The following is a 12464-nucleotide window of genomic DNA, read 5'->3' as shown; positions in this document are numbered from 1 at the left end:
ACAGTGGGGGCCTGGACCTACCTGACCTCTGGGAGCCCCTTCCAGGTCTGCCGGCTTTCCCTTCCTGGTACATAGATGTCTGGGCAGGAAGGAGCCGCCTTCCTGCCAGCCCTACCTTATCCTCACAAAGCCCCTCATGCCCTGGGGAGGGGGAGGTGTCCTTGCCGCCCACCTGTCTGGAGCAAGGCAAAGGCACAGGTTGGTGCAGAGCCTCCGGCCCTCTTCCACATGCCAGCTCTTTGCTGGGCCTTTGAATTCAATTCAGCCAAAACTGCCCGGAGGCCTACCTACTACAGCAGCCTCGGTGCCGGGCAGCCACCCTCAGCAGGACACGGGTGCTCCTGGGCCCGGGCACCGCAGGCGAGGCCAGTGGCCAGAAGGAAGAGCGCCCCTGCCTAGACCGGACCAGGCAGGCAGGGAGGTGCCCCCGTTGCCTCCAGATTGTCGTGGACATCTGGGCATTTGCTGTGCGCCCTCACCTCCCCGGCCCCGGCCCCGGACTTGGTGTGCGTGTGTCCCCCGGCAGAGGTGCCGCGGGTCAGCGGAGGGCAGGAGGGCCGCCGCGAGGCCTGGGCCGGGCGCTCCCCACCGCTGGGGCTGCGCGGAGGGGGCTGGGCGCGCTGGAGGCGGCCGCCCGCCGCGGAGGCTCTGCAGTGAGGCCCCTGCGCACCTAGGTGGAGCCCGACCCGCGGTTTTGGGCTGGACAGGCCCCGCCTGACCCGCGGGCGCGCCAGGCGGGGGCGCTGCAGGGCGGCGGGGGTCCCCCGGGTCCCCTGCGCGGCCCAGTGCGCATCGGCGGCTCCGCGGACCGGGCGGAGCGCAGACGGCGGCGGGCGCGGGCCGGACTCCGGCTGGGGCGAGCGGAGCAGCGGGCGGCCGGGCGGGCCCCACCTGTCGGCACCGCCGCCGGCCCTGCTCGCGGCCTCGCCTCGGGCCTCGTCCGACCGCAGCGGGCGCGCGGCGCGGGGGGCGCGGGGGCGCGGGGCGCGGGGCGCGGGGAGGCCGGCTCCGTCCGGGGCCGCGCGGGCCGCGCAAGTTGGACCTGGGCGGGCTCGGCCGGGCCCCGGCGGCGGCGATGCTGCGGCGGCCCCGCGCCCTGCGCGCAGCCCCGGCCCCGAGCCCGGCTCTCCGCGGCGGCGGCGCGGCCCCCTGAGCCCCGGCCGGAGCGAGCGCGGCGGCGGGGCGGCGGGGCGGCGGGGGCGGCGGGGGCGGCGGCGGAGGAAGGCGGCGGAAGGCGGAGGAAGGCGGCGGAGGGCCGAGCGCGCAGGACCCCGTGCGCCGGCCGTTGCGCAATCGGCGGCCCGCCGTCCGGGCCCTGCGGGCGGCGCGGCTCCGGGGGCGGCGGCGGGGCTGATTCATGGGGCCGCGGCGGCCGCCCCCCCGCGCCCGGGCCCCCGGCGCCCCGCAGCCCGCGATGCTGGCCGAGTGGCCGGAGCGGCGGCCGCCGCGGCCCGAGACTTCCCGCTAACCCCCGCCCCCCGCCCCCCGCCTCCCCGCGCCCCCCGCCCCCCGCCCCCCCTGCCCGCGGGACGCGCATCGCCGCCCGGAGCGGCGCCTCCAGTCGCGGCGGCGGCGGCGGGCGGGGGGCGCGGGCGGGCGGCGGGGCGGCTGCACCCGGCGGGGCGCGGATGCGGCGCCTGCACCTTCGCAGCGCGGCTTCGGGGGCTCCGGGGGCTCCGGGGGCGCCGGCCGGGCGCGCACTGCGCGATGCAGCTCCCGAAGGCGCTCTGGGCGCTCGCGGGGGCCGCGCTCTGCTGCTTCCTCGTCCTGCTCCTCCACGCGCAGTTCCTCAAAGAAGGTAATTGTCCCCGCGCCCTGCCCTGGCCGCCGGGCCCCCAGCACGATCCGCCGGCGCCGCTGCGCCCCGAGCGGCGGGGGGCCCCTCCCCGGGAGCTGGGGCGCGCGGGCTCCGGGCCCGGCCGAGGCTGCCCCGCGCCCCCGCCCGCTCCCCGCGCCGCCCGCCGGCTCCCCGCGGCCCTCGGTAGATGGCACCCGCGCTCCACGCTGGCGGCCGGCCGGGCGCGGGGCTGGGCTGGGCTCCCCGAGCCGGGCGCGAGGCCTGCGCGCCGCCGGCCGCTCCCCACTGTGCCCGCGGGGCCGGGCCGGGGACCTGCGGGCCGGGGTGCGCGCGCGGCCCTCCCCGGCCGCCCGGGTCCCGGTCCTGCGACGTGCTCAGGCGCGCGGGGTGGCGGCCCCGGAAGGCTGCGCGGTTCTTCTTGGGGACAGGGGAGCCTCTCTCCCCGGATGCCGGCGCGGTCGGGTGGGCACCCCTGCAAACTTCCCGGCCCGGGAGCAGGGCTCTCCTGGAGCTCCGTCCTGCCGCAGCCTGGGCTCAGCCTGGCGGCACAGCCGACCCCGGCTGCACCCACTGCCCCCGCGGCTGTCGGGTGCCCTTGCCCTCAGGCACCTTGCCACCCACCCGTGCTGCCCCGCGCTCCCCCTGGCCGGCAGGGAAGGCGAAGCATAGGAGGGAGCTGGTGTGGCTGGGAAATGCCGGCGGATCCTCATTAGCTCCGGGTTCCTACAAAGGAAGGATTTGCAACATTCAGCTGCTTCCCTGCCTAATTAATGAGCTGCTGCTGGCTTCCCAGGGAAGCAGGTAGGTGTGGGAGGCCAGCCCCAGGCCGGGTGACCTCCCCACAGCGGCCCCGTGTCCGTTCCTCTCCCTTGGGTTTGGGTCCAGGCCCCAAGGGGAGAGGTGGCCGTCCCAGGGGTTTGCTGCAGGCCTGCCCTGCCCTGCAGGGGCCTGATGCATCGCCCCCCGAGGGTGGAGGCCAGCTCCCCCCAACACTGGCTACCTGACCTGCATCAGAAGTGGGTGGTTCTGCTTTGGGCTGGTCCGGCTGGGCTGGCACGACTCCAGAGGGCCGTTCTCAGCTGTGTCCTCACCCAGAGGATCCGAGGACCCACCAGGTGGCCAGAGGGTCCCCTGGGCAGCTGAGCCTTGTTCAGATGTTATGCCCTTTACTTTTCTTTCCCTTTTTTTGGGTGGGGAAGGGATTCGTTTTGGAGAGGGAACGCGTGCTAAAGTTTCACTGCGTCTCTCCAAGGTCGCAAGTGCCCGTCTGTGTGGGGAGTTTGTGTGATGGAGGGAATCGTCCCTGGTTCTGAAGCTGTGACTTAGTAAGCGACTGAAGCCACTGGCTGCTCTGATGGCGTGTGGCTGAACGATTCCCTCCCGTGTGCCCCACGGGAGCTGACCGGTCCCCGTCCCTTCGGAGGACGGTGCCATCCTCCTGAGACCTCGAGCCTTAAGGACGGTTTCTTTTGGTCTAGGGGCAAGAGCTTCTATCCCTGGGTTCGAAGATGCTGCGTGCAGGGCAGGTCAATGTTTGAGCAAATCACCGGGCTCAGGAGTGAAGTATTTTTGAGGGCCGGTTATTGAGAGTCCTTTGCAGAAGATCTCGGCGTTTACTTTGAAGCAGACACATACGTGTCAATGTTCTAGAAAGCGGTGTAAGAATGGGGGCCGGGCAGGACACGGGGCCGTGGAGCAGGTGCGAGCTCCGATGCCACCGAATCCTTTAGCCAGACGGGAAGTCCAGTGTTTGCCTGCGCAGCACCACCCAGGGGTCCTGGAAGTCCCGTTAGTCGGCCTGGAAACGGTGGTTCTCGCGGCCTGGGGGTGGCCCAGCAGCATCCCTGTCTTTTGACCTGCCCCTTTCGTCCCCTTGTCGGGGCCCACCCTCGTTGCACGGGAGACGCAAGCTGCAGGCGCCGGGCCGCTTTGCTCCGGGAGCGTGCTGGTCAGCAGGAGGGAGGTGGCGAGGCGGCCGGCAGGCAGCTGGGGCTCGTCGTCCGCAGATGAGCGGGAAAGAGTTGTTTCAATAGCCATTTCCATGAATCTGGTGTTTCAGGGATGAAGAATGGGGGACGCGGGGAGCCGTTTGTCCACACTTCGCCTTTTGTGCAGACATGCAGGTCACCCTGTGGCTGGTCGGTCCCCCTCTGGCCAGTCCGCCTCCCACTGTTTGGGAAGATGAATAGGGCTGTGACTGGGGAGGGATGTGCATTGTGATTCCCTAATTGCAGCCCTGGCTGGCCCAGCCTTTGTAGGAGCAAGCGGGCCTGGCTCGGGCAGCTGGAGAGAGCCCCTGGCCGTGGCCATGGCCGTGGCCGTGGCCGGGGCGTGGGAGGCCGGGGCGTGCCGGGGCCCCGACAGCACCTTCCCAGCTCGCTCCTCGGGACACCTGGACCCTGCCCTGGGATGCAGGAGGCCCCGTGTTCAGCTCCTGAACGCAGCGTGCAAATAAATGTACGTTTGGGGATCCTAGGACCTGGTTCAAAACACAGCCGCGTACTTAAGGGGCCGGGCGCCTCTGGGATGGCAAGCCAGGCCCAGGGTGGAGGAGGGCCGCCGCTGCTTTCTCCCCTTCGCTCCGCGTGGTCTCAGGACGTGGGGGCAATGGAACCGCTGGAATTGGAGCTGTAGCTCCCACCTCCCTCTTCGAGGGACTTTAATAGATCTTTCTCCCATCTTTCATTCGCTTGACGGATTACGGCCCTGCCTGCAGATTAACGGCTTTTGTGTTGATGTGAAGATGAACAAAACCAGTAAGGAGCGGCAGGGAGATGTGAGCGCCGACCCCTCACTGGGCCCGGCCCCTTGGGCGCCGAGGTTTGGGTGCTTGGGGTCGCGCAGGAGACGAGGCAGGAGCAGGGCCAGGAAGTGCGAGTGGGAGGGAGACTCCGGGATTTGTGTCTGTAACACGGTCGGGAGGTAGAGGTCCGTGTCTGTAAGTCCTCCCGGCAGCAGGGGCGTGCGTGAGATGGGTGAGCCCCACGTCTGCAGCTGGGCACTCGCCGTGGCCCCCGGGGCCTGGACAGCCGCTCTGGGGCACACGCAGCGTGATTGAGTCAACACGACTCAACACTCACACGCAGGGTTAGCTGCTCGCTGTGAACCCAAGGCCGGGGTGGGGGGGGGCATGCTTGACCCTGTCGAGTCCCTGGGCGGCCTCCCGTTAATGGATGTGGCTCTGTGCGCGGATCACTAATTGCTGTTCTGGTCACAAGAGTAGCCGCCAGCACGGAGCGTTCCCGTGTTTGTCACAGCCGGCAGCTAATTTTAAACAACAGAGAATTTAGGGCTAACGGCACCTTTTCGAATGTATGATTCCATCGGAAATATTGATTCAATCAAAAAAAAAAATGAAAACAAAAATCTTCCCGGTTAGAGCACGTGTGCTCCCCCGAGGTATGAGCAGGTTGGTGAGGGTGTGGTGGTCCTGGGAGCTCCAGGCTGGGCGCCGTGCCCTGTGCCTTTGGGGTGCCGCACACAGGTGTATGTGCACACGCACACGGGAGGTCCCAGCCCTGGGCTCTCCCAGTGGGCCCATGACCCCGACCCCACCGAGTCCTGGCGACTTCTCCCTGCATGGGGAGCACAGTCCTGGGGGGGCCCGGCAAGTGCGTGTGGCTGCGGGGGGGTGGGATCGAAAGGCTCAAAGAGTAACCGGCTCTTTTATCATTTACTATCATTCCTCGTGTGACAGAGAATCTAAATAAAACCCACACTCACCTTAATGGGAGGCTGGGCGCAGAGTGTCTGACAGCCGTGAAAGTTAACACCTAAAAGGACCGGAAATGGAGGTGACTTTTCAGACGTGATGTGGCTCAGTCCTGCTGTGGGCGGTGGGGGCAGCCTGCGGAGGCCCCTGGGGAGGTGGGCGCGCTGCCTGGGGCCCGCAGAGCCCGCGGCGTTGGGGTCACACACATGGGGGCGGGGGGGGACTGAGCTGATGCTGCCCCCCCGCAGCAGCCCCGGGAACAGGCCTCGGCCTCGCTTGGTGGGAGAGGCGCGCAGAGGGCAGCAGGACCCCTCCCGGGGCCGCACATCCACATTTGCGCCCGTGTATGGGGGGCAGGCCCCCAAACAGTGTGGGGACCCCAGGAGTGGAGAGGCTATGGGGCGGCCACAGCCCCTCCCTCGGCGGTTGTAACAAGGACTGATGAGTGACGTGGGGTTGGATGACTCGAAGGTTCCCCAGGCTTGTGTGTAACGCCCTTCGGTGCATGGAATCGGTGACGTGCATCATGAACCGGGTTTGAGGCACAGCTGCGGACGTGGGGGCCTAGCGCCTGGGTGGTGGCACCAGGACCCAGGCAGGGGCCGCCAGTCCTTCCTCTCCATCTCGTAGAGATAAGCGTACAAACACGTGTGACATGTGTGAAGGGAGTCCTGACATGGACATGCACGCAGGTGCGTCTGCCCCTGACGTGGGGCTGCTCCTCACACGCGTGTTCTAGCAAATGGATTCGGGGTGTGTTTTGGGTGGACATTAGTGACTCCCGTGGCTGCCCTGCCTGCTGCAGGGTGCCCAGCCTGCCCTCTGGGAGCTCTTCCTGCGTGGAGGCCAGACCCGTCCCTGGGCCCCCCCCCCACCCTGGGTGTGTGGCACAGCCTCAGCCCTGGTCACATGTACGCTCTCTCGCGCACACATTCGTGCACACACGGACGGATGTGCACACGGCCCCTGTACCTGCAGCCTCTCAGCCCGATGAGGGGCGTGGAAGGGGAGGCCTCTGCGTTTCCCTCCATTACGCCTGACATCGTGTATGGCCGAGCATCTCCAGAAGGTTCCACGCCTCGCGTGGCCACATTCCATCCTGTGGAAGGGGTGTTTTCAGAGTGAGGCCCAGCGAGGTCACAGAGGTCAGCAGGACAGGCACCACGTGTGTGCTCACGTTGCCCTTTTCTCTGCAAGGACCCACCCATCCCCTTGCACGCCTGCACACTTACTCCCCTCACACGTCCTGGATGCCTTCGTGCAGACCCGAGCCGTGGCTCACACACGCTTGTGCAGATGGCCTTTGGGATGCGGAAGTCAGACTGGCATGGTGCCAGGCGCGTCCCCGGCCGGCAGGATGGGAAGGCAGAGAAGCTGAAGCTTCGGGCGGCTACGCAGGGTCCTTGGCAGATGGGTCTCTAACCCCGTGCCGGGCGCCTGGCGGCTGTGCTCCTTCTGGGCTCGGTTCACCAACACGCGTGGGCAGACGACCCCCGGGTTACATCAGCCGGACGGGATGGTGCTCGGGGTGGTGGCGAGGGGCTCAGGGCTCAAGCCGAAGAGGATGCGGGATGCCAGCTGATCTGGTCGGTGCGCAGCCGCTCACAGCGTCCCTGCTGAGTGCACCCCACTCCCTGCCCGTCTGAGCTCCAGCCTACGCTCCCAGCTGCTCCCAGCCCGGGAGGCCTTCCCGGGGTCCTGGCTTCCAGGGCGGCCGGTGCGGGACGGCCAGGCTCCCCACCCTTCCAGGGGTGCTGATGGCCAGGCCACGGCGCGCCCTCCCCGGACAGATCGACAGGCCTCCAGGAAGGGCGTCCCCACGGGAAGGGAGCAGCAGGACCAGCAGACAGGGTCGGGGGGAAGGTGGCCGAGGGGGGCGGTAGGCCCGATCCACCTGCTTTTTCAGGAGTTTCCTTAGTTACCAAGTGCTCGGGGACCCTGGCGACGTCCCCCCGCAGATGCTGTTGAGAGAGGCGGCCCACGGCTGCGGGCAGGGAGGGAGGGTAACGGGTGTCATGGAGCTGGGCCTGGGCTGAGAGGGAGGCCCTTGCCGTGGACACACCCAGGTTCCCGACAGCGAGCCGGCAAGAAGCCCAGGGACAGGCCGTCCCCATGCTGGGGGGCGGGGGGCACCTCTCTGGACGGGGAGGTGGGGAGGAGGGTGAGCATCTCCCCCGGAAGTCCTGGCTGCACTGGATCGCTCTGCTTTCCCCCGTCCACACTGCCTGTGCGATTTGCTGCCCCGAGCCCAGGGAAGACGTCGGGCAAGGGTGCACAGATTGCTTTCCCGTCGTGGGGTGTCCTTGAGGCCACTGTGACCGTCTGCGCCTGCCACGCTCAGCTGTGTGACCTGACGGTGCCCACGGCCTGACGGTGCCCACGGCCACTCCCCGCTGATCCCCGAGGGCACGGGACCCTTTTGTCCAAACAGATTTGTGGGAAGTGGTGGTAGAGGTCCCCCCACGTGCCCTGCACCTCCTCCCCGCAGCCAAGAGGTCTGAGGACTCTGGCCCAGCCCACCGAGAGCTCCCCTGCAGCCCTGATGTCCTGTGTGTTGCACACTCGGGCCATCACCTGGGGAGCCCTGCGTGGGGCGTCGTGGTGGAGCTCTCGGCGAACTGACATGCATCCCTTGGGCGCCCTGCCTGGGCTACGTGGGCACGTGCGCAGGGGCATCCCAGGACCCACCTCCCGTGGGGCTGGCCAGAGCTGCCGTGGTCATGCAGTGTTGCGGGACCGGCCGCTGTGTCACCTGAGCAATGGTGTGTGCGGTTCCCCTGCACCTAGGGGCTCGTCGAGTCACTTTGCTCTTGTCTGCTTCTCCCTGAATGGCGGAGGTGGAGGCCGGCTGCAGGGGGAGGGCCGGGAGCGGGAGCAAAGGACATTCCCCCGGACTTGACTCTCAGGCCTGCGGTGCCAGACGGCCCCACGCCCATAGGGCTCATCCGTCCCGAAGCCCCCGAGTCGTGGCGGAAGGACGAGCACTGCTCCCTGGCTGGCGGATGCTGGGGCTGCCACCCCCCGCCCGCTTGCCCCAGGTGCACCCCGCCCCGTCCTCCTCTCTTCCTGTTCTGCACTTTTGGAAACAGACTGGGCTCTGCTGGGTCTCGAGCTCAGCGCCCCGCTCGTGGAGCTGCGTCAGCCCCCAGCTCACGGCCCCTCGGATCCGCAGAGGGGAGGCCCTCGCTCCCAGCTGGGCCTGGGCCGAGGCCCCGGGGACGCCGGTGCTGCGTGCGGGGGGGTTGCTTTCCCTTTCTGCGTGGGAAGGCCAAGGCGAGGTGTGCAGCGCCCCTGCAGGAAGAGGGCCCTGGCCGTCTGGGACAGGTGGTGTCATCCTCAAGGCCGTACGCCTGCCCTCTGGGGAGGCCATGGGGTTAGAGCTCCCTGGATGCCAGGGCCCCGGGCCGGGGCCTCAGTCTCCTGGTGACAACAGGACCTGCAGCTGGGTGTGCCCAGGGGGTCTCTCTGCCCTGCCCCGCCCCTGCCCTGCCTGCAGGTGCCCCCAGCTTGTGTGGGGCGGGTCCTAGTGAGTGTCCGTCCGGGGTGCTGCCCGAGGACCCTGCGGGAATACCTGTTCCCGCACTGTTCCTGTCCACACTCGCCCCTGTGGGTTCTAACCCACGTCTATTTAGAGGCTGTTCTTACTTTATTTATTTATTTATTTATTTATTTATTTATTGTTCTCACTTTAAAATGCACGTTCTTTGGCTTGGTGGGTCGAGCCTCTGACTCTCGATCTCAGCTCAGGTCAGGATCTCTGGGTCATGAGTTCGAGCCCCGTGTTGAGGCTTAAAAAAAAAAAAAAACAGGGTTTTTTTTTTTTTTTTTTTTTCCGGAACACAGAAGGCAGGTTTTATTAACTCGTGACCTGTCTTCTCCAACTACCACGGCGATGAGCCAGGCCCTCTGGGTTGCTGCGCTACGAGCGGAGCCCAGGCCTGCATGTCAGTAGCTCTGCCCCGAGGACTTCAGGGGGTGTTCGGCGCTCTGACCCCAGGGGCAGCCACAGCACCCCTCTCCCAGGACTGTTGCCTCCATGACAGCCTTGATAGGCGTGCGCCGAGCACACACCCAGCGCCTGCTGTATGCCGGGCAAGGCTCTGTGCTAGGGAGCCAGTGGCCCCGGGGGGAGAGGTGGGGCCGGAGCTCAAGTGTGTGCACGTGTGAGAAATGCACATGTGGGGCCCCCCAAACGTGTGTGCCCAGAGTGTGTGGATGCAGCCGTGTTTGGAGATGGGGTCTTCGCAGAGGTCGTTTAGCTAAGGGTTTGGAGACAGGGTCACCCTGGATCATCCTGGGTGAGGGTCCACCCTAATCCCACAACAGGTGTCCTTAGGAGAGAAGAGCTGGGGGTGCAGGGGGGTGACACGGCCACCGGGAGCGGGAACAGGCAGGAAGGAGCCTCCGGAGGAAGAGGGGCCCTGCTCCCTGCACAGGGACCTCTGGCCTGCAGGCCCCCCAGAGAGTGGATTCCTGTTGCTTGAACCCCGTGTTTGTGGTGACGTGTTAGGGCAGGTGGTGGAGGGAGCACATGGCCGGGGAGTCACGTGCATGTGCCGGGGCTCGGGGGAGGGGGAGGCATGCTCTCGGGGGTGCAGGGGCTCGCCGTGCTCCTCCCCTCTGGCTCAGGCAGGGGGCCGGGATGGCACACGCGCGCACAGTGGCTTCTCTTCGGGGTGTTTGCACCCACGGAAGCGACGCCCTTGGAGCTGCAAGTCGGGGTGCACGCTGCCTCCCCAGGTCAGCCGTCGGGTGGAGCAGATGCTGCAAATCCAGCATCTCCCAGAGTGCGGCACGCGCCGCTGCCGGCCCACGGGCTGGCTTTATGCAGGACACGGGTCGGCGTTTTGCACATTTTGTACATTTTGCACGTGTGTGTGTTTTTACGGTTACCTTCTATTTGTGGTGGTGGTGCTGCATCCTGGTCACGGGAGACGCGGGCTGCCTTCAGGTGGGAACGTGGTCTTGGGCGTGGGGAAGGCGTGGAGAGGTACCTCGCAGGCGGGATGCGCATCTGCTGAGCACCCGCCGGGTGTGCAGGACCGGGCGCCGGTGGGCGGGGGTCAGGCTGCAGGCCCCGGGAGCTCCGGAAACTTCCGCAGGTGTAGGGGGCTGCGCTTGAGGAGCCCTGGTCGCTTCCTTGGGTGTCCAGGCTCGCCAGGGACCGAGAGGCTCTCCGCTGGGGGACCCGGGCTCCAGGGCGGACGTCAGAGGGGACGGTGGCTCTGACGGCACGGCACTAAGCACCGCACATGGGGCGCCCCAAGCACAGAAAGACACGTGGGGTCCCAACTGCGGAACGGAACCACGTTCTAGAGCAGGGTGTCAGCAGGGCTGTTCCTTCTGGGGCTCCTGATGCTCCCCGACCTCTCTCTGGGGAGGACCGCCCAGTCTGGGTACCCCTGGCTTGTGGCTGCCGTCTCTGAGTCTTTGGACTGGGCGCCTGCGTCCTCACCCCTCCCAAATGCCCCGCTCGTCTCTTGCAAGGACCCTCGTCCCTGGATTTAGGGCCACCCGGATTCAGCATGATCCCATCTCAAGAGGCTTCATCATATTCGCAAGGACACTTGCTCCATTGAGGCCACGTTCTGGGTTCTGGGTGGACCCCTCTTTGGGGGGCCGTTGTCTTACCGTGTTAGGGGTGGAAGCAGGTGTGCCCTGGCGTCTGGCCCCAACCCCATCACCCTGGGCCGGAGGCCCCGATCTGGGCGACCGTCGAGCTGCAGCTCAGCCCTGCTCCAGGCCAGTGCCCCCCCTTTGCGCCGGGGTTCTGCGGCCTGTGGGTGTGCAGGGGGTGGGGGTGGGAGGTGGGGCGGGCGGCCAGCGGCTCCTGCCCCTTGTGGACGCCGCGGCTCCACGCCCTTGTGGGTGTGTCTCCCCGGGCCGTGCGGGGGCTTCCACTCGGCGCCCTGGGGCCACCTTGGGAGCCAGCCTGCCCGGGACCGTTTGAAAACTAATCTATCTTTTTTTTAAAAGAAAATTGTGAAAACCAGTTTGACATTTGTGCCTGGCCTGCCCCAAAGCGTTTTTGATTCCAATTGGAATAGGCTTTTGCCAATTTGGCTGTTACCTGGTAAGTTATTAAGAACCTGTTTCTGGTGTTTCTTCTTTTATTCCTGGTTTTCCCTTAGCGCCCTAATTCCTGTTAGTTGAAGGGTACTTATTTTTTTTTTTTTCCCGTTAAGTGCGTGGTTTGGCAACAAAAGCGAAGTGCAGACATTGGTGTTTTGAGTTTTTCCTCCGTTGCTTCTGGGAGGGTGTGAACAGGGAGACCGTACCCCACTTTCCATGCAGAATCTTCTAGAATGGAAGGCAGGTCCTCCTGGGTGGGAGGCACTGTTCAAGCAGCAGCTCAGGGAGTGGGAGGGGGTCCCCAGGCCCGGTCCCTGGCTGTCCCCTGGGCTCCCGCTCCCGGGGGCTCTCATCGCGTGCCTCTGCCCCCCAGGCTGGCAGGCTGGCTGCAGCCTCCCCCCACCCCCGCCCCGCCCCGGTTGGCTCAGCACATTGTGGGAGGCCAAGGAAGTGTCTGGAAGGTTCTCTCCTCTTACAGGCTGGGGAGGGACACGGGAGGCCTGGGCCGGGCAGGGGTCCCGGTGAGTGAGGACGAGGGGCGCACTGTACCCCCGGGGGTGTCCGAGGCCGAGGTGATGGCCGTAGCCTGCAGGGGCTGTGCGGGGTGGAAGGAAACGGTGGGTGCCCCGGCCTGCTCGGTGGGGGGGCTGGGTCCCCCTGCGCGCCAGCCTGTGCTGTGTCCTGTAATGTCCTCAGAGGAGGCAGGTGAGCGGGTGAGGCTTGCTGAGGCCACGTGGCCCTGAGCCCCCGTGGGGGGGGGTGCATCTCCCAGTCCAGGGGCCTCCTGAGCTGCCGTGCACGGGCCCTGGGCCAACGCCCTCCCAGGGACCTGCCCTTCCTGCCCACCAGTCACTGAGCGCCCCCCTCCCCGTGGCCTCCCAG

At 66.8% G+C, this 12464-nt stretch overlaps 1 protein-coding gene across 4 annotated transcripts in view; it reads left to right on the top strand.

Annotated features, from left to right (window-relative positions):
- Positions 1–12464, top strand: part of TAFA5 (TAFA chemokine like family member 5) — a 151940-nt gene that overhangs the window by 55862 nt on the left and 83614 nt on the right. Inside the window, exon 1 of one of the 4 annotated variants that reach the window (XM_025456136.3) lies at positions 1633–1798. The exons of 2 other annotated variants lie outside the window; for them this stretch is intronic. In XM_025456136.3, the coding sequence (XP_025311921.2) occupies positions 1708–1798 (91 nt within the window). In that variant the 5' untranslated portion in view covers positions 1633–1707. Of the gene's footprint in view, positions 1–1632; positions 1799–2345; positions 2600–12464 lie in introns of those variants that run through there. One more of the 4 variants, XM_025456144.3, reaches the window with a different exon arrangement.

This window comes from Canis lupus, chromosome 10 (genome assembly GCF_003254725.2).
Source record: "Canis lupus dingo isolate Sandy chromosome 10, ASM325472v2, whole genome shotgun sequence".
In the NCBI taxonomy this organism is placed as follows: Eukaryota; Metazoa; Chordata; class Mammalia; order Carnivora; family Canidae; genus Canis; species Canis lupus.
This window is presented reverse-complemented; position numbering and strand designations above follow the sequence as displayed.